We start from the raw sequence: 21683 nt of genomic DNA on the forward strand, positions 1-21683 counted from the left end.
TGTGTGTCCAGTGGTAGCTGTGTGCTCTGTTTTCTCTCTGCCAGATCCAACATTCTTGAATCCTCTTTTCTGTTTCCTTCTTGGTGCTTTCATAAATGTCTAGTAAAAATTGATCGTAAATCCTGCTTCTCAGTTATTTTAAACCTCTCATTTTCATTTTGATTACCTCAAGTGTTTCAAACCAGAGCAGCAGCTTAGGTGCTGGAAATGTCTATACTTGGATCAGAAGTCTTTGAGCCCTTGTAAATTGGAAATAGCGATGCTTATGTCTTCTTCTATACCTCAGTGACCTATGTATAGAAAGGCTAGTCGTCATCATCATACGTTTTTATTTGCATCATAGAATCCTTAGAGTTGGAAGGGACCTCTGAAGGCCATCTAGTCCAACTCCTCTTCATTCAATCCACAGTTATTGTCACCAAACAGAAGCTCCTTGGCGCTTCTGTTTGGTGACAGCAAATGGCATGGATTTTGGAACACAGTACTCTGGATCTTCAGAGGACGAGGAAGGCAGGTTCATACCTTTTGAAAGGGAACATGTAGCAGTTTAGGATCGGATCCAGGGAATATGGGGCTTTTAATAGGAAAATCCCTCTGGTGATATGGAGGACGAGGGAAATAGATAGCTATCCTGTGTATTTAGACCAGTGTCCTGAGCTTTGACTTTTCAGAGGTAATACAGGTGTTCTAGGTCTGTGTAAGGTAGGAATACATCAAATCCCTGTAGGGTGGTGTCCCGCAGGTTACAGTTTGAATCTGAGCCATATTAGCAGGAGTTAACCAGCTCCACCTTGAGACTTGACCAGACAAGTTGCTGGATTGGAATTGTGTAGGTAGTGTTGTGCCTCTGGTGATTAAGAGAGAGGGGAGTTTTGTTTATGTGTGCTTTATGCCTCTACAAGGACCGCACCTCAGAGATAAATCCTTCTGACACACAAAGAAAAGAAGCAACAACTGTCTTTGGGGTGGTTAAGATAAAGACTGAGCAAATATCGGAGCTGATACAATGCAGTTCGTTTTCAGATGTTTCCCCGATTCTTTCCTTTCTTTCCATCAAAACAATAAGTCCCTTCTGCTCACTGCATTTGTCATTGCATTTCTCTGCTGGTCATGCTCCTTCAGCTGGACTGCATAGTTTAGCCATGCACAGAAGGAAGCTGGTATGGTCCATATGGCTGTCTTGCTGCCTTCCTGTCCTAGGGCAAAACAGTTACTTGTTAGTTCAAATCTGTTTGTGATAAATGTCTGCTGTTTGTTTTCACAAGACTTTGTAAATGCACCTTAGTAAATGCAATCCCTGTACCAGTCAGCTTTGACCTCCTTGCTTGTGTCATCTCTTCAGGTAATCTTTTTTCTTATTCTTTTCTACTAACCACCGAGGATTCTGGAAGGCACCAAAGCTGAAGAAGATTTTTGGTCATTCTGACCTCTCCGGAAAGTTACTTGCCTGATACAAGGCAGCAGCGTGCACAGATATGAGTTTTCTTGCGTATAAAAATATTGGGAAACAAATGAACAAACAAAGAAAAAAAAACCAACCAACCCAAAACAAAAATTTGTTGTCTGTACCCAGAAAGAGTGACTAACCAGGAGAACTGCATGGCGGTGTAATCCTGTAATCCTCTCCAGATTTCTCCTGGGAGCCATTTTGTCCTAAATATTAGCACCGTCATAAAAATAATGCAGAGTAATCAGTCTCGTCTTCCCCCAGCCCCTAATCTTTGCTCCAGGCTATTTGCAAATTATCAAAATTTTCCCAAGCTTTTGTATGAGACTTATGTGTCATTACTTTAAAAAAATAAGGCAAATTTCTGCCTCACTTTCTTATCATTCCCTATCTTCACCCCCTTTGTTATAACCAGTGAGTCATATTTCACCTTTTCCTTAGTCTGCATTCACTACTCTACTGGTTTTACTGCCACCCTTCGCTCCTGGAATGAATTATCTACTCCTTTGCATGAAAAAATTATGTTTCCAAAGCCATATTTTAAATTCACGTCTTACGTAGGGTTTCATCCTGTTGTCTCAGAAATGAAGATGGCCTTAATTTCCTAACTGCATGAGCACGTCTGATAAAAAAAATGACAGTATTCTCCTTTTTTTTCCTAACAATTCAGTAACACGCTTCCCATCGAGCCATTGGTAAAGGTATGTTCTCACTGATGACCTGATTCAGTACAAATGGTGCATTTTATGGGAAAAGAATTTTTAATAGCTATGCACAAAAGGTAAGTGTTTAATTCCTGGGGTGAAGTATTCAGTTTGAATTTGTGGCTTGTCTCGTAAGTTAGACATAGGTTTTCATCCTGGCAGTGAGCTTCAGAGGTAGCAAAAATCATGGGACAAGCTGTTCCCTAATCATAGTTAGACTTGCTGCTAAAACTTAATTTGCAAGAACTGCAATATGAGAACAAGAGTGTGACTTGAGAAAATATTACAAATCCACTTTTCTAGAAATGATATAAGAACAACCTAAAAAAACAATGCTGGTGAGGAAGTAAAGCCATGTACCTTCAGCCATTGTAGGCAGCTGGACCACATACCAATAAGAACAGAACCATAAGAACAGAATCTGTTTCACAGAATGTGAGAATGGTTCTCCAAATGCATCACTGAGTCTGTTGTGGGATTCAGGTGATCTTAGCGTAGCCATTAAGAAGAAAAATCAGTAATTATTCATTTGAGTACCTGTAGCATTATCTAGTTAATCACAATGAGGTGCATCAAATGATGTTGAGAATATTTCACGTTTTCATCATTATTTCATTTTGTACTGTTTTCTGAAGAGTTCTGAAGCACTGAACATTTGTTTGTGAAGTTCCACTTGTAGAGTTAGTCTGGGATGTTCTTCATCTTTCAGACTGAAAATCAGGGATCTCAAGATTATATCTGAAATTCTGTCTTCCAGATGAGTGGATATATTAATTTCATTTTAAATTCATGCTGTAGAGAAATCATGTCTACCTTTGGATGCTGTTAAAGTAAGTTTAGTAGTATATTAAGTGTCTGCTCACATGTGTGATCCTAATACAACAAAGTGTTTTGAGTCTGGGGCAAGAGGATCTGCTGCTCTGTTTTGTTGTTTTTTTTCATTACACCAATAATCATGAACATGTTCCTAGTATGAATGGGCACATTAGTGATATGAGCATCAAGTTACGTGGTTTTTCCTCTACTTCTGTATATCAAGCTTGGTCATCTGATGACCATTCCTCCATCATATGACCTAGGATGTTGTGCTGCATACACTCGATAGCTGGAGTGGGAGCCCCTAATGCTGCTTGGAATGCATCCTCATCTAGAAGAGGTACTCCATGCAACTTGGACTTTAATTTCAGTGAGTTCATTGTCAGGGAACTCATCGGAGGATGATTATAAGAATTATTATATATCATTATTATACATTGTTACTGTTTGACTTTATTATTATACTGCAGTATTTTTTGTTGTTGTTGTTGTTGTTATATCTGTCTCCTGTCCTAGCCATTAAAGTTGTCACCATGAAGGGTTGGAAACATGCAGGCTGGAACCTGGGAAGTTGAGATTTCCATGTCTGAGAGCAACCATCTCTTTGCTTGGCTTAAAAGGATGAGGGAAATGCACTTTCAGTGGCTTGATATATTTGGCACCAGCTGAGTTAGTTGTATTTGGGCAATTAATGTGTCCCAGAGGACTTAAAATGAGCATGGTGCCAGCTAGTCTGAGGCCTACTTGCGTTCAGTTGTTTCTCACTAGAGACAGGAGAAATTCCAGTGATCAGTTAACAGACTGCTGGACTGATTGGATCTAAGACACTAGCTCAGTTGGCCCTTGCTTGCTCTAAGATATGAAGGCCTGATTTTTTCACGATAAAGAGTCACTGAATGTTTTGTTAGTATAAACAAAACTGTTTTTTTTCTCTTCTCTTCAATCTGGTTTTCAGAGAAGTCTAGAGAGTATTAGCTTTGTTTTTCCAAACAAAACAACAGCAAAAGAAGTTTCAGTCCGATCAGTTAAAACTTGACATAACTGTAAGTGACTGCAAGGCCCTAACATGGCAGGCAACGGTGGTTGCTCTGCTTCTGTGCTGTCATGGCCATAGCATAACAGTCTTTGTTTTGTTGAGTTCGAAATGATTGTGTAATACCAATCCACAGGGATCTTGCTGAGTGTTTTACAGAGAAAATGCAGCTAGGGATACAGCTACTTAAGACACAGTTTTGTGTTAGGCCAGTCACACACTTGTCTAAGCTGGGAGCATCACTCATGCCACAAAGTGGGATATGTATCCTTTCAGCCCACACTTCACAACAGCATTTGTTTTCTTCCTGTTTGTTGCTCAAGGTAGAGGCAGTGTTCCATGGCTGTGAAACATATCCCAACGTTGCCAGGCTATGGAGGAATTGTACCTAAGGTTGCTTTGGTTTGCCTGGTGAAGATTCTGTTTTGTATAACCCTTAGAGTTTTAGATACAGAGAAAATATGGGGTCTCTGTTTGTGCTCAGTCCTACCACTCTCTTATCTTCAAAACCAGCACTTGCATTTAAGAAATTAGAACTCATAGCTTGTGCTTGAGCATCTACTAATCTCTAAAAGGCTTCAGAAAGTTGTATCCTCTGTAGAATATAGAAAAAAATAGTTCATAATGAACAAGGAAACCATAATTAATGGTCTTTTGTGTGCCTAAATCTCTCTACTAGGAAAACGTAAGATTTCTTACAGAGAAGTATAGGAGCTCATTTCATTTAAAATAAGTTTTTTAGAGATGTAATGACTACTGTTGGATGTTTTTGGGGTGCCTATAGCAAAGTATATGGTGTTCTCAAAAAGCATTTGGGGTTGGCTTGTTGTGAGCAGTGGTGCTTCTCTGGAGAAGGTAGTTTTGACATTAACTTTTGAAATGAACTGAGTCACAGAACGGTTGAGATTGGAAAGGCCTTCTGGAGGTCTTCTGCTCCTCTGCTCAAGCAGGTTGCCCTGGAATCCTGCTGCCTGCTATATTCCTGAGTTTTATTTAGAAATAAAGAAAGACATATGCTACCCTCAAAGCTATTTCTTGTTGCTGTTTGAAAAGTTTCCATGTTTAACTGTCTTTTCTGGGGGGCAGTTAAACCCACCTTGTAGACAGCACCTTCCTTCCTCCATGACTCAAGCTGTCGTTGTGACTCATCTCAGGTGCACAACCTTGTGGAGTGCATTTTTGTCTGTCTAAACGTGTGGCATCCACTGAATTTTGCCTTATCTGCTATGATGGTAATATCTTCTTGAAATGCCAACAAGTTGGTTAAGCAATAGTTCCCAGCCCTGGTTCCATAGATTACTTGAATCAAATTGTTTGTTTAGCAGGTTTTTTAAGTACCTCCTTAAAATAGTTCCTCTGGGCTTTTTCTTACCCAATATTGAATTTACTAATCTGTGGTCTCATGTTGTTTTTTCAAAATATAATAAAATTGACATTTCATTGTCATGAATCCTCAGAACTCTTTTGAAGTCAGTAAAAATGTTATGCTTGCTTTATCAAATTCAACATTTGTGATTATTACTTGTGACATATGTTGCTTCGTTTATTTCCAAGTAGATATTTTTACATTTATATACATACATACGTTTGCATCATTGATTTGTCTGCACTGAAAAATTCACCTCAAGGTAGGTAAAAATGTGACTATAGATAACACAAAGCATAGATTGTTTAGCAGTTCGTTTCTCTAATCCTGAATGGAAGCACCTTGTTCTAAATTTCAGTAAAACTTCTCTTTTTTATGGCCCTATTACCACCTGCAGATATATATGAGAAAACCTTTGATGATGCTGGTTTTGTTTACTGATACTAGTACTCGTATTCATTATTTGGTAGGATTTCTTCAGATACTGTAGAGGATAAGTTTGTTCATTTTGTTATGAACAAGAATAAATGAGTAACAGAGGAATGTTTTACAGGTTGTGCCTCCTTGTCCAGGATGCCTATGGCATGTTCAGTGAAGTACAGCTACAGTGTTTGGATTCTGCAGAAGACATTGAGCAGTACTGCAAGAGATGGGAAGGAAAATTCTGCTGTTTAGCTGGAATGAAAATTTTGCAAAGAACCACAAGAGGAAGGTGAGAACAGTTTGAGAAGAATGTGTTGAGTGCTGTGGCAGGTAGAGGTGATCCTACATTTGATTATTTACGTGGTCAGTATTCTTTGGAACAACTGAATCAGGCTCTGTTCAATTAAATATCCTCATTGCCATTTTTAGGGCATCAAGTGGGCATCAGCTGGATCCAATTGCACTTGAGCCAACCATACTCCCAAATCAGCATAAATAAGCTGACACACAAAAACACGCTTAGCAGAGAACAGAATTTAGAAGAATTACCTTATGCAGTGGTTCATAAAATATGAATTTTCTTCCTCTTCAGTAGATTTGAAGACTTAAAAATGTTAGTTCATCTCTCTTCTTTGCAAAGCTGTTTATTACAATATGTTTTTTTTTTCCCTGTTTTTCTGTTCTTTTTAATCTGAATTGAAGTTTCAAGCAAAGATCTTCCCTTGGTATTTGTGAGCTTAATTCAGTAAGGCCTATACATTTTTGAAAGCACAGTTTAAGTGTCTCTAAAAAAAATCAAAACCAAAAGAAACAAACCAAACACTGAAAAACCCTCTCACTGCTAAAACCATTCTTATTTTGGGATAAGAGCATCCACAGGCTTACAGAAAAATCCCCACAACTAATTAGTAAATCGATGTTATGGTACCTCCTTTTTTGCTAATTCTTTGATTCCTTGTACTTTCTTAAAATAAAATGTGTTAAATACGTTAGATGAAAAAACACCACCACTTTAAGTAGGTCGTACAGAGTTATCTTTCAGAGTATCTTTCTATGGAAAGCGAGATGGTATCCACATGGGGAGCTATATAAATATGACAAGATTGGTTTAATTCTCAGCATGATTTATTCTGGTAAAAACATCCTATCTCGATAAGCCTTTGGTATTAGAGTGGCTATAATATTTCATCTGACACTTTTTTCCTGTTCAAAAAAATGCTGTTTCATCAAAACCAGAAAGTTTCACAGAAACTTTATCTATTTTGGAGACAATTTTACTGGGAAGATTTTTTCAGGTCCAGAGGGAGTGAGTGAGTGAATGCTCTCTCTTGTTCATTTCACGAAGACTTTCAGAAAGTCTCATTTTTGTTTCATATTGGAGCAAAAACAAATTTCAAAGCCTTGAAATGTTTAGCAAAATGGAATTGTTGTTTTCCAGCCAGCCCTATTCAGTATGCTTTTCTTTTTATGTACTTGCAGTGTTAATTTTCAGATCCTTTGGATTTCAAGCCTACTTGCATTTTTATGGATCCTTAATAACAAACACGTCTCCTTATTTAATTATTTCGTTGGTTTTTTTTTTTTTTTTCAAGTTACATTTTTTCCAAACAAATTAAATAATGGTTTTGGAATTCTGGATACAAATGAAGTTTTACAACTGGCTGCTGGTGTTTCCAGTACTCAGCCTAGCTAATAAGAGACAGACTTTTTTCTAATGTAAATTCTCTTTCAAAGCGGCAGTAACTTACTTCTGGCTATTCTGAGGATGATTAGAAAACACACTGCTGAAAATGCTGGTGGCTCAGCTGGAGCTGTGCTGGTGGTAACCCTGCTAGAAAACATGAAAAGAAAATGGCCAGTGTAGCTTCAGGGACAGTGCGGTGGCTAAATGTGATTTCAGTGTACAAGTTGGGTGGGTGGGGGGTATTGCTGTTCTTTCTTTCTTAATTGTTTTAGCTTAAATTCTGTTTTATAACTTGCTATTACTTTTAAGTGTCAGGACATGTTCTGTGTCAATCTAGGTGCGATGGAAACCACAGTAAAGCCATAGCTGAAATGACTATAAGGGAGTGCTTATTCATGCAGAGTATAATTGGGCTGTAGAACTCATTGCCACTGGATAAATGCGTTTCAAGAGCCAGTGGTATATCTGAGCACATGATGGGATATGGCTGTAAAGTTCCCAACCTTGGCTTGTAGCACGAGTGAAGAACAACTCTGTGGTCTGCCCTGCAAGAAAGACATTTGCTATTTTTTTTCCCCCTTCCAGAACACCAATTATTGTTTGGAAGGAGATGGCTCTTAAACTGTTTGTTTCCTAGAGTTTGACAGTGACTTTTAAAATGGATAAAAGGGAATAAAATGTAGGAAATACGAGGGAAAATACATGTCTTCTTTTTTTCTGCCTTTGTAGCACATGATCTGGAGAAAGCCAAGAATGGCTAATAAGATCCCATATGTGCCTGTTGTCCCTCAGTCACATGTACTGTAATCTCTCTTGTGGAGACAGGAAGCTTCCTCAGTCATTCTGTTAGACAGAGAAGATTTTCATTTATCAGATACTAGAAGTTCTCAAGGTTTCTCATCAATGGAATACTGTTACTGTTGAAATATATTCCAGGCCATCATTCATCCTCTTCATCGAGTATTTAATTTAAAGTACTATTTAGCATTATTCCAGTAAATACAATTTTAAAATCACTATTGTGAACTGAATTTGCATTTCAGTGACTAAAAATCTATAGTAAAGGATATTCTGCATCTAGGCAATAGCCTGCCTGTAAACCTGACTTGGTTTTTGAAATGGACCTGTACTGTGAGGTGGACTGGAGGAACCAAACCCTTTTCTCCTCCCAATAGGAAAACCTTTGTGTTCCAAAACAAAAGTGGGATAAGAACTTATACAGCCAAATGTTTACTGATCTGCCACTGATGATTTTTGAACCTTAGAAGTGTATATATTCTATCTCTTGTCCTCCCACTGCCTCGTATGTCAACCCTATAAATTTAGCCCCTTGAGAAAGAGGAGGTGAGATTTCTACGGTGTGCTGCTAGCGACAGAAACACTGGCTAAAAATGCATACATTTCAACTAATATGTAACCTTCCTATTTTGATAGATCCCATTTGTTTCAGCATGTCCAGTATAACCAGTAACTTAGTGAATGCAATTACATACAAGGACTGAGCACTTGCTAAAATGTCTCAGGAATAAATAAACTATAGTAGTCTGCTGCTTCCTACCGTAAACTGCTTTCAATGAACTAGAATAAACTTTGTAGTTAGATATTTGTCTTTATCAGCAAAAAAATATTACCTGTATGTTATTAGCCCTGACCAGAGTTCCACGTGGGATAATATTTTGTGTTTTGATAATCTGAACTTTCACCTGATGTGCCAAGCACTGACTTGTTTTACTACCGAGTGGAGCAGACATACTATATTCTTCTCCTAATGCTTTTTTACAGGGTTAAAAGATGAAGAGTTTATATTCAGCAGGACAGAAAAATTATACCAATTCAAAAATGATAGGGGGAAAATGCTTTAATGTAATATGCAATTAATGCAGGGTGTCAGTGCCAATTTTGTGCCTTGATTAAAAAAATGTTGAAAAAGTTTAAAAAAAAAAGATGAGAATGTTGCATGGATATTGCTAAAATCTACATATACAAGGACTGCTCTGAAAGTAATGCCTCCTACTGTTTTATTATAATAGCCCACGATGTCACAGATGGACGTTGGTGGTGTGGCAGTAGAGGTTCAACCTTCCCACCAATATTCCATTACATTTTGTTGCCATGTGGCAGATGGCAGAAGAGGGGCAGTCTGATGCAATGGTATCTGATGTGGGAGGGCGTATGAAGCAAAGGTGTGGAACTGAATTCCTCCGTGAGGGAAAAATGACACCCAATGACATTGATGCTTGCTGAACGTTTATGAGGACCAAACAGTGGATGTGAGTGCAGTGAGTGGTGGATGGATGGTGCATTTCAGCAGTGGCAACAGCAACAATGTGTCACTTCCGCTGGTGCAGATTTTTGTGAGTGCAACATGCAATAGACTGGTTGGGGCTTTGGGCAACCTGGTCTAATGGGAGGTGTCCCTGCCCACGTTTGGAGGTTAGAGCTAGGTGACCTTTAAGGTACCTTCCACACCAAACCACTCTATGGTTCTATGATTCATCCTAATCTGTAGTACTAGTCACTGTTTTCTTTTTTTTTCTCTTTTTTTCTTTTTTTCTTTTATTTCAGTCTCATAATTCTCTGGTCTGTACCAATCGTTTTTTTCCTCTGCTCTTTTCTTTTCCTTTTTTCTTTTTCCCTACTGGCTGGGTAGATGAGGGGAGAGTAGTGTCTATTGTGTATCTTGACTTCAGCAAGGTGTTTGGCACCATCTCTCACAATGTTTGTTATGAAACTTAGAAAGTGTGGGATAGATGAGTGAGCAGTGAGGTAGGTTGAGAACTGGCTGATTGGCAGAGCTCAGAGGGTTGTCATCAGCAGCACAGAGTTGATTGGAGGCCTGTAAATAGCTGTGTTTCCCAGGGGTCAGTACTGGGTCAGGTCTTGTTCAACATCTTCATCAACCACCTGGATGAATAGAGTCCACCCTTAGCAAGTTTGTGGATGATACAAAGCTGGGAGGAGTGGCTGACATGCCTGAAGGCTGTGCTGCCTTTCAGCGAGAACTGGACACACTGGAGAGTTGGGCAGGGAGGAACCTGGTTAGGTTCAACAAGAGCAAGTCTTGCACCTGGGGAGGAATAACTGCATGCATCAGTACAGGTTAGGGGATGACCTGCTGGAAAGAACCTCTGCAGAGAAGGGCCAGGATGTTCTTGTAGACAACAGATTGGCCATGAGCCAGCAGTGTGTCCTTGTGACAAGGAAGGCTGATGGTATCCTGGTGTGCAGTAACAAGAGCACGGCCAGCAGGTTGAGGGAGGTGATCCTCCCCCTCTACTCAGACCTGATGAGGCCACCTTTGGACTACTGTGCCCAGATCTGGGATCCCCAGACCAAAAAAGACTGGGATCTCCTAGAAGGAGTCCAGCAGAGGACCACAAAGATGATAAACGGCCTAAGGCATCTCCTTTTTGAGGGAAGGCTGAGTAACCTGGGTCTGTTCAGCCTGAGGAAAAGAAGACAGAGGGGAGATCTAATTAATGTTTATAAATATCTAAAGAGAGATGGGTGGCAAATGGATGAGGCCAGGTTCTTCTTGGTGGTGCATAGTGATAGGACAAGGAGTAATGGCCTAAAATTTGAACATTGGAAGCTCCATACAAACATGCAGAAGAACTTCTTTACAGTAAGGATGGTGGAGCACTGGAACAGGTTGCCAGAGAGGTTGTGGAGTCTCCTTCTATGGAGATATCATCTGGACATCTACCTGTGCAACCTATTGTAGTGAACCTGCTTTAGCAGAGGGGCTGGACTCGATGATCTCTTGAGGTCTCTTCCAACCCCTGTGATTCTGTGACTGCATGCTTTCTGTACTGTTCTGCTTTACACTTACAAGTGTAGGACCATAGCTAACTGTTAAAAAATAAAGTGTTTTAACTGGTAGTCGTTGACAGGAAATGTAATAGTAAGACTTCTCCACAGAGAAAGGAAGTCATAACTTCCTTCCTTTGGTTTTCCCTCTTCCAAAGAGACTGCCATCTGAAAGAACCACCCACGTCTCTGAGGTTTTGAGGTCCTGAAACACTTCAGTAATTGCTGTGGTTAAAAGTTGAGTTCCACTTAGAGCATAATTTAAGTAATTACATTAAAGTTTTTAATGTATATATATTATTATTTTAATGACTGTTTATGCATGAGAAAATCAGGGTTTTTTTTCCGTGGTTTTGTGCTCTTTAACAAGCAGTGACTGCTGCTTTGCATATTCAGTGCTTCTATCATGAGTCTGTTCAGTAACCAGCACTGCAGGGTGGAACAGGCATATTCATAGTGTATGACAAGTTTTATATTAGAATGTTAGTGTTCTAATATAGCATGGATAATTTCTAATGTATTACAGAAGATAGTTATTAAAGTTTGTAAATAATTCTGTCAATGAAACGATTTAATATATCTGTATTTTAGCTGAGATGCTGGTGTAATAGGCTCAGTTTTTTACCTTATTTTTTGTTGCTTGTTCTCAGACACAAGTCTGAGACAACACAATGTTGCATAGGTTCTGTACTGTCAGATCTTAGTAGGTAAATTAGATGGAAAGGTAGCTTGCAGCATCAGCTTTATGTTTGGATTGCTTGTCTCTTGGTAGTTCAGGGTCACGCACCCTATGCAGTTTTTAGTGAATTTCTTTCTAATGTTGAGTAAAGTTTCACAGACGGCTAGGAGTTGCTTTATTTTTGAGTTCTTAATATTGAGTCTGCAACAATAATAATGTTGAAAGAAAACTGTTCGCATTCAGATTAAAATTGGAAGAGAAACAGAGGGGAAAACAGAGAAGTGCTAAGTCAAAGCTGTGGAAAATATTGGAGGAGACTCCTATCTTCTTCCTCTCCTCTAGTCAGTCTTCTTTCCTAGTTAGAGGCACTGTTTTCCTCCTCTATCGTCTTTGGTGTTTCTGATGTTTTCTGTCATTTTCCTCTGAACCTGTGGTGTTGCTATTAAAATGGAAAAATCCCCCAAACTGTAAGCTGCTTTGTGATCAAAAATCATAGCCGTGTAGCTGTACTGTTTACAAATTGAGTCAGGCACATCACATGCACAGCTTCTGGACCAGAACTGTAGGTGAAACTTCTTGCTTGTGAGAGAAACAAACAAAATCTGCTCAGTTCAGATGAGAGTATTGTTTGACACTGTGACTGCTTAGGATAACCTCAGGAACAGAAATCCAGTGAAATACTGCTCTGAAAATTTCAAGTTTTAAGTTGTTGGATTTTTTCAGTATAACTGATTTTAGGATGAAATGTCCTCAGGATCGGGGATGTACCGAAACTGTAGATACAGATTTGTCATTTACCAGGTCTCTAAATATAACTACAAGGACTTTTCTCTTTAATTTTTATGTTTTTTATCAAAAATCATAGGGCAAACATGTATGTTTGTGTGGACATATGAATGTATGCCATTTGACTTAGCAATGAAGGGCAGAACAAGCTAGGAAGGCTAGTAGAAGGTGACTTCTGTTATCTACTGAGCTGTGAAACTAAGGAAGATAGTTAGGTGAGCAAAAGAAAGCAACTTATTACATACCGGGCAGCACAGTCATCATCTATGGCAGGAATTATTGAATGGAAAAGTAAATGCTGTTTTGTTAGCATCAGTCACTCTCCAGCAAGCAGTGCAACTATCGGGCAGTTGAAGATGATTTGCTAATAGGTCAGGATTAATTCCTGCACATGCTGCAAGCAGAATTTTGCATTTTCTCAGTCATGTGAAGTCTTTAAAATGTTCTGATTGCTATCTGGGTACATACCAGGCAGTTTGCATTTATGGATACACAGAAAAGACATGCCACGGTTTAGCAGGCAGAATCTAAGTGCATGTCTTCTAAGCATACTGAATAATAAAAATAATCTAGAATACTAAAAACAATTATTTTTGCCTACAGTGTATGTCATATGTACATGCTCATGTCTGTGTGTATGCACACAGATGTATTACATGTAACAGTATCACTGTGTTTTAGCAAAGCTTAGAGATGTGGGTTTACAGAAGAGAAGTGTACCTGTATGTAGAGGACCCGGCTGTCCAAGGTCCACACTTCTACAAAAGTCAATATTTTAAAACTCTGTTAGATTACTTGTGATCTTGCTATGTCAGTGATAAGTGCAGGACAGACACATATTTTGTATGGATCAAAAAGATTTTTATCAAACAGATGATTGCAGTTTGTCACGGCATTAGCAGATTAAATCTTTTATTTAGGATCTGATAGCAACTTCTGCCTGTTTCCTGGTTTGGATTCAGCCTTGGTTTTTTTGGTTGTTATTTGAAGGAAGACTACAGAATGTTACAATAAAGTCCTTGTCACCTCAGTAATACAAATGCTAATAATTAAAATATTTTACTATTTTAATAGCTAAAAATACTTCTTTTATTTGTGTGCCTGTTTCTTTTCACTTCTTTCTCTTCCTTTTTTTTTTTAAAGTCTCTACTTTTGTCATAAAAATATTATATATTATATTTTGAAGTAGTGAATAGTGATTACTCTCACGGATCTAAATCGTTAAGTTTGTATTTTGTCTTCTGTAATGAGAAAGGTTCTTTGTGCACATCAGGGCTAACCAAGTTCCCTCACTGTAGCACAGAGTCAGCTGTTCATCTCTTGTCCTGATTCTACAGCCGAAGAAGGATACATATATTGGATAAAATACACCCATTGTTCAAGTCAGATTGAAGTGGGATTTGAGTGTTGCATGGCCAATAAAGAGAATGAATTTTATTATTTCCGCAAGGATAATAATTTTCTGCAGAGAAGGACACAATGTCTTGCTATTTCTCCACTGTGGTTGCCTCCCCCTCCCCCCTCCCCCCCATTCTCCCTTCTGCAAGTCAAAGTCAAAGTCCATAAGTGTAAAGAGAGTGTTAATTTTCTTGGAGGCATGGGAATGGTTGAAGCAAAGGGGAGCTCTTCAGTGGGGACCCTGACTGATACATTCTTGGGCCCATCAGGGACAGCTCGAGGACAGAACTCCCCTTTCTACAGAGGAGGATCCCCTCATCCCTGCATGGTGTGACTTGGAACTTGCACATCCTTTGGGTGGCAAATGTACTTGTGGTTTGCCTGACTGGAGTCAAAGAGAAGGATGAGTCCAAGATGTTTAGGAGACACTCGCTGCACAGTGCTGCTCCTCCCCCTGTTTATAAACAAATACTGTAATTCAGTAATAATTAAGTGCTCCTAGCTCAAGCAGTTTATGAACTCCTCCGAAAGGACACAGTACTGTGTCGTAGATGTTCTGACATTGAGTTGCAAGCTAGAAGAGAACTAAAGACTAAGAGACAAATCCGTGTTCCTTGCGCCATCTTAAAAGCACAGATTTTCACTGGTGGATCAGTGTAAGGTCTGTGCGGAGATGTGATTATATCTGGACTGCGAGTTGATAAACACATGATTTCTGAATGCACATATACAAACACAGAATTTGCAGTATGCTATTATACATATCCTGCCCCTATACTCAGCGTCAAGTGAGCAACACCGCTTGTTTAGCTTCCTTTATCACACAGAGGCTGCTTTGCTTCTGCAGTTCTCCTTCCTCGTGTCCCACTTAACAAGGGCAGTTTGCTCCACTGGACGCTGGCCCTCCTGCAACTACAGAGAAGAATTCTTTCTGTATGGTACAAGACAGAAGGTGTCACCTTGTCAAGAAATTGAGATGTGGTCATTTTGCTCTAAAGCCTGATTAATACCTAGGAAGTGTTGCTTTGTATGTCATAATATTCTGCTAAAAACAAAATGCAAAACAAAAACCTCAGCCTCTGTACTCAGCCTTTTCCTTTAACAGACTTGATGATGGTACCATATAAGTCAGGAAGCTCAGTTTTATAGAAGGGCAGTGTATTTCTGTTCCTGGTCTCTTAATCACTGCAGGGAACACAACTACAGACAGCAGCAGCATCTTTTTAACCTGCCAGACCCAAATCTTAAATTGAAAGCATTATTCCATGAGATTCAGTCACTCTCAGAGATGTAAATTCATACAGTTTTGGTCTGTAGGCATCACTGTTAGCATTCTCATATGTGATACCTGCTGCTTTATGAAAAAACATGGGAAGAAGCTGACTGCCATTAGATACCCAAAGTATAAGCATTTAAGGCCGAAAAGAAGGGCGAGGGAAGTACGGAATTAAGTAAACTCAAGCAGAAGTGAGTTAAAAGCAGAACTTTAAAGGAGATCTGTTACTCCTTGAAAAGAAGCAGCATTTTGCAACATGCTTCAGTCAAGAACAAGAGACTGCCTTTGTTTCTTCAAAGCATTTTTGGTTAGAACCCAAGATTACCTTCAACAAGTCTTGGACTTCATTTTTAGAATTGTTTCAGAAGTGGTGGCTTTCATAGTTGGAGGGACAAATAGACAGTTCTTGGAGGCACTGTGGGGTTAAAATCCAGATCTCTGTGCTTTGACCACACAGAACACGCTCAGAGAGCTAGGACAAGATAACGGAGAGCTTAAACTCAAAAATGCACGCCTCTTCAAGTTGGTTATCTGTAGCTATTTCCCCTCCCTCAGCTATTTTCTTGGCCTCTCCCTTGGATGTTCCTGCTTTTACTGCATGGATGACACATCAACCACCAAGCCAGGCATCGAGCTGCTGCACACTGCAGCTTTGCGTGCGAATGCTGAAGGATTTGCAGCAGTTAATCTTCGTATGCTGGGCTGTTCGTTTTGCTTGTTTCTAGACTGAAGGTGGAAACCTTGCAAAAGAAAAGAATCATAACCAAATGAGCAGCTGCATAGGAAGGGGACGGTTCTTTGCACAATTTGTACTCTAAGGCACGGGTATACTTCAAATAATAAATTCTTGCCTGTCTCTGCACTCCTATCTCATTGCTAACTTTCCTAATAGCAGTGGCAATCTGTGTCAGAGAAAAGCAAGAAATGAAGAAGTTAGAAGCAAAACATTTTGTTCAAGCTACCAGCTCAATAGTTAAAAGCTATTTTTTAGAAGTGGTACTGGTGTCTGTGTCCTTCCCAAACTAGCACTTACCCCACTTCCCCTGGATTTTACCATGTCACAGGCTGTTCATGGCAAAGCATTAAATATGAGTTGCTTGTCACTGTATGCGATGTGTCCCTGCCCTCCCTCTCCCCCCTACAGCAGAAATGATGGAGATTTAATTAGACCAAATCAAAACCAGCTTGTAGAAAACAAATATGATTTAAAATTGTTTTCATAATCACGCAATGGTTTAAACTGTATTTCTTAATGAATCTTTTTAGTACAGCATCTAACAGTGGAAACCTTTCTAAACCTAATTTTGTTGGTCTTTTTGAAGGGCGTTAGGACTTTTTAGTCTGATAGACAGTTTGTGGCCTCCAGTAGTGCCTGTAAAAGTTCCTGGACAAAGTCAAGACCCTGAAATGGTAAGTCTTGTTATTATGGAAATGTACTTTTTCACTACAATTACTGTTTTTCTTAGTAGCGTAACATGTTTGGGGAAAGAGGTTCTCTTTTTATCTACTGAGGTTTGTTTTGTGGCTTCTACCATCTGTCTTAGGCCAACCTGAGGCTCTCTGGATCAGCAGCTTCTTTCCAAAATGATGCAATTAACCTTTTATTAACCCTCTAGGACTAAGACGAGAGAGTATCTAGTCCATTTATTCCTTTCCTTTCCTCTCCTCGCAGGAGGAAAAGATACTAGCTGGCTCACACTATGTGAGAAATCTACATACAACATTAACTCACTCTTTTGAAGAACTTTTCAGCCTTACATTGGAAAACACTTTTCTGAAGATTAGTCCCTGTGAAGACAGACCAACTGATGGAATGGTGTCTCTTTTCAGTTAGGATGGTTCTGGCTGACAGTTGTCCTGTTGTGAAGGCAGTCGAAACATAAAAACAAAAATTGCCTACTAAAAATAATGAAAGTTGCTGTGATTTTGGGAGGTGGTGAAAATTCCTAGCATGAAGTACTAAAATAGATTTGAAGTATATTATTGTACATTTTCCAATCCAAAATTGCATCTTCAATTTTCATTTAATTAGCTTTTCTATTTGAAAAGGAGCTCTGTCAAATGGAGTGGCATCTGAAATGACCAGGTCGTTTGAGAATCTCGGTAACCAAGTGCTTGTGCTGTCTTGGTGTCCCTCTAAAGCTGTTCTTTGGGGAAGAGGTTTATGGTATTAAAAATCTATTTTAGAGTCTAGGAAGAAAAATCTGGAAATAAACAAGTTTTAAAGACAGAGGACTTTGTAGATGGATATTCCTAGTTATTCCTAGCTATTTCTCAACTCTGGGATTCTTTTTGCTGCAATCTACAGAGTTATTGGGATTGTACAGGGATTTATTTTGAATAATAGAAAGTTCAGAACTTGGTTATAAAACCAAGACTGAAAATGAGTGAAACTACCATTCTTGCTTTGATTCTCCCTTTCATCCACGCATTTCAGAAGTCTCAGAGGAGAGGATTGTTTTGTATGTTAAAATACTGTGGACAACAGAATGGAAATTCACACAGATGGAGCAAAACTTTTAAATATTCTTTAGCATTGTTATGATTTTCATTTGTTCTTCTTTTTCTCTGTTTTATTAACAACCTGGAAGTGAAGAAAACTTTCCATAATCATGCAATTTACACTTTTGCCATGGGTTTAAAATACCAATTCATTCTATAGGGTATCAAGACGTATTCTACTTCTGCAAATTTTTGGTAGAATGCAGGGGTTTTTTTTTTAGCTGAGATACATTTTTCCTTGTACAAGAAGTATAGTTTTACACAGTTTTTGAAAGCACATTTAAGTAACGATACGATAAAGAATATTTACCAAGTCCTAAATAAAAATTGCTGTAGTGTAGCATCTTTTATTTCTCAGAAGCCGTTCTCATTGTTTAAATGGAGATAAAGTTGTTACGTCACAATACTTTTAAGGGGAGAAGAAAAATCTGGCGTAGCACAAAAAGAGCAGTTCTTGCAGTTGCTGAGTTCCTGTTCTTCATTATCTCCTTGTGCTGTCCTGCATTTAATTTGGCAGCTTTTAAAGTTCTTCAGCTGTTTACTATCACAAAAACCCACCCACATGCAGAAGTCCCCAAATCTCAGAAAAGTTACGGATGATGAGAAATAAATAATCAGGGCACCCGTGCCACGTACTAAAAAAATGCAAAACAACCACTGTCACCTTGAAAAAGTTGCAGTGTTTGCCAAGAGTGCCAAATCATGAGATGTTTTTGTGATGAGGATCAATGTCATATTATGGAAAGAATGATACACGCAAGCTGACTTCACTTAGAATTTCTGAATATTGTTTTGCTATCTCAGCTTCTACTTCAGACAGTCATTATTTTGTTTTCCCATCGCTCTTAATATGCAAATTGTGTGGTTCATTTAGGGTATTATTATAAAACCTGACCGACCAAATTGGAATGCCTTTTTTAAGGTCACGTTTCTTTTCTTTCCTTTTTAATAGATGACAACTAATCTTCCTCCTCCCAGCTTCTGTTATGTTCTGACTGTTCAGTCTGGTGAAATACACATGGAAGTGGATGAGGAAGAGAGGATTTCTAATTTGTACCAGCCACCAACCGTGCATAATCTGAAGGAAATTCTTCAGGTAAGCTGCTTCAAAAGTCTGGTAACCGGTGTTTTGTACTGCTAAATTTCACTTACCGTGTTTGTCTCATTCCCTGTTTTTGTACCATTTTTTTCAGATGAGTGGTTGTAATGAGCGTTGTAGCTTTTGGGCACGAGTACTGTATCTAAGGCCACAGGTAATCTTCTCATTTAGCAATGAAATTGACATGAAATTAACATAACGTATATGTGAAGAGGCCAGCATTTATCTTGTTCAGGGGAGAATACAAAAACCTCCTGGATTACCTTCAGGAGCTGTGTGAGAAGAATTATCAGCAGGTCTAAAATGCTTGTGAGTGGGTAAAATGAACTTCATCTTCAGTTTCAGTACCATTTACTCTAGAAGGTGAATTATATTTGAATAAACTGCCATCTAGCCCAAAGTAATATTTCACCCTAATAAAGGAGCTCACAGATAGTTAATATAGCCTTGCAATTAAAATCAGTTTGTTGGTAAGTGCTGTCCTTAGACGTACACAGCTAAAAGTTCCCAGTCGGTTGAGTTGGTATGGAATGTAACCGGTGATGGTTTTATAAAGATACAGTTTTGCTCTTTGCAGACCAGTGGGTAGAAGCCCCTCAGGCAAACTTGGCTTTCATGGTCCCACTGGTAGAAAGGAGGAACTCTAGGTAAATACATCTGCCATCCACACTGCGTTGGGAAGCTTATAATTAAATTCTATTTGTTTCTGAATTTTTCTGAATTATGCTACAACTTCCTTTTGAAATGTTGCAAACTCCCTCAGTAGTTGAAGGATTTTTTGGCTGCTGATTTATTTACTTTTTCCTGACAACTGGACCCTCAGTACAGCTAGCTCTGGGGAGAACAATTTGCAATTGTCCATCAGCACCACACAAAATAAAGTGTGAATCAAAGCATATGAACCAAAGACAAAGAAACTCCAGAACAGACAGCAAAATAGTTGAGAATGCTTCCCAGCAGTATTGGACATAAATGTGATGTAGGTCTTTTCCTCTTGCTTCAGTAGCCTATGAGTTGTGATTCGATTATTAGGCAGGGAGTAGCTTTAGCTTGTGAGATGAGGGGTAGCTCTTACAACTCAGCAGTGCTTTCTTAATGCTAAGTGACAGCAGAGTATTTTGAATCATGAGAAATTAGGGTAGCTTAATGGGAGATCTTTGGGCTGCTAGCAGAAGGATGGACATGTACACGTGTGGAATTCTATTTTCAATGAGTCTGTTCAATTAACAGAAATAAATCAATTACAGACTAGTGATATCCTAGCCAAGCATTTTTGTATTAGGGAACATCTACATCCGAGACACTGGAGGTCATCAACATTCTTGTGTAGAATCACTTCATCACTAAATTAGAGAAAAGATGAAGAATGCAGGAACAGATGTGACTTTGAATAGTGGAAACTCATCTAACAAGAAGGAAGAAGTCTGTGATTCCTTCTTTCTTTTGGGAGGTTTACTAGCTGTTTCTTGAATTTGTTTGGTGAACTATAAGCAGTAGATTTCCATGAGTGAACAGCATGATTTTTTTATAATTTTTTTTTAAAGTAGTATTGGAAAAGCAATGGGAGATCATCATTTTTGTAACCACTCGGTAACACTCTGCATTGCTGCTCTAGAAAGGTAATGGTATTTACCTGCTGTTAGTGTATTGCTTGCCTAATCCTTCCAGAAGGTTATGAGCAGCAGCTTGTTAACTGCAGTTACCTTTGCCAAGAGGATTTATCCTTCACATGCAAAATCATTCAGTTACGGTATGTGAGGTAGGGACGACGGTTTAGTCCATTTAGCAAAGATAATCTGCTACATGAGTTAATTCAAATACACTTTAAAAGTAGTATTAATAATTTTATGAAACAGCAGTGTTCTGAGATGCTTCGTTTGTGTGAAGGAGGAATGAAATATGCTTTTATTGTTGCTCAGACTCTGTACTGTGGTACAGAAGGACTATGGGAAAATATATTCCATCTGTGGTTAAGGAGCTGTCCTTCCTTATAACTCAATCCTGCTGCTATTTGTCTGTTGTGTCCTCTCTGTTCAGAACAAATTGTCACACATAGCAAGATGATGATTTTATACTAACTTGTGATTTTTGCTGTTATTATTATTTACTTTTTTGGATGATTCTTCTGAAAGCCAGCTTTTAATGTGTTAGTAATTCTCATGGGACAGCTGTAAAGCATCTTCCTTTTGAAGCACAGAGGAGGTACTCAAATGCACGTAGTTCTGAGGGAAAGAAATAATGTAAATGCAATAGGCAACTTACATTAAGGCATAACCATAATATCTGAGTTATGAATTGTATCTGTCATTACTCCTAATTACTGCATTTGCTCTAAGAGCTACCATCACGAGCAGAAGTTATTTTTAGTCTGGTTAACTTTTTCAAGGTTTGAATTTATCTAAAAAAATAATAAAAAGTTGGAGTTCTCAGTGCATTACCTTATGCTATAGAAATGTAACGTTAAGGATATAATACTTCTCTGATATGTGTCTCTCCAATTATTTTAGTATTAAAATGTCTTAACTGTGATTTTTTATCAACAGACTAATGAAAGATATTAACAAAGCCCTCTTAAAACACAAAAAAATAATTTCAGTTAAATATTTTAAAATATCGGAATATTTAAAATTACAGATTGCTTGGACTGGTAAGTATGAAAT

The 21683-nt window shown here is 38.6% G+C and overlaps 1 protein-coding gene across 10 annotated transcripts in view; it reads left to right on the forward strand.

The window, feature by feature from the left end:
- The window catches only part of LOC421106 (KIAA0146), a 205947-nt gene that overhangs the window by 165587 nt on the left and 18677 nt on the right, over nucleotides 1-21683 (forward strand). For all 10 annotated transcript variants that reach the window (XR_003073926.3, XR_003073925.3, XR_005855832.2 and 7 more), the window contains 4 exons: nucleotides 5920-6078; nucleotides 16745-16832; nucleotides 18877-19020; nucleotides 19118-19177. Coding sequence is in view for 6 of the 10 variants with exons in the window: in XM_025147953.3 (XP_025003721.2) it covers nucleotides 5920-6078; nucleotides 16745-16832; nucleotides 18877-19020; nucleotides 19118-19177 (451 nt within the window). In the remaining 4 variants the exon portion in view is untranslated. The remainder of the gene's footprint in view (nucleotides 1-5919; nucleotides 6079-16744; nucleotides 16833-18876; nucleotides 19021-19117; nucleotides 19178-21683) is intronic.

This window comes from Gallus gallus, chromosome 2 (genome assembly GCF_016699485.2).
Source record: "Gallus gallus isolate bGalGal1 chromosome 2, bGalGal1.mat.broiler.GRCg7b, whole genome shotgun sequence".
NCBI classification, from domain to species: Eukaryota; Metazoa; Chordata; class Aves; order Galliformes; family Phasianidae; genus Gallus; species Gallus gallus.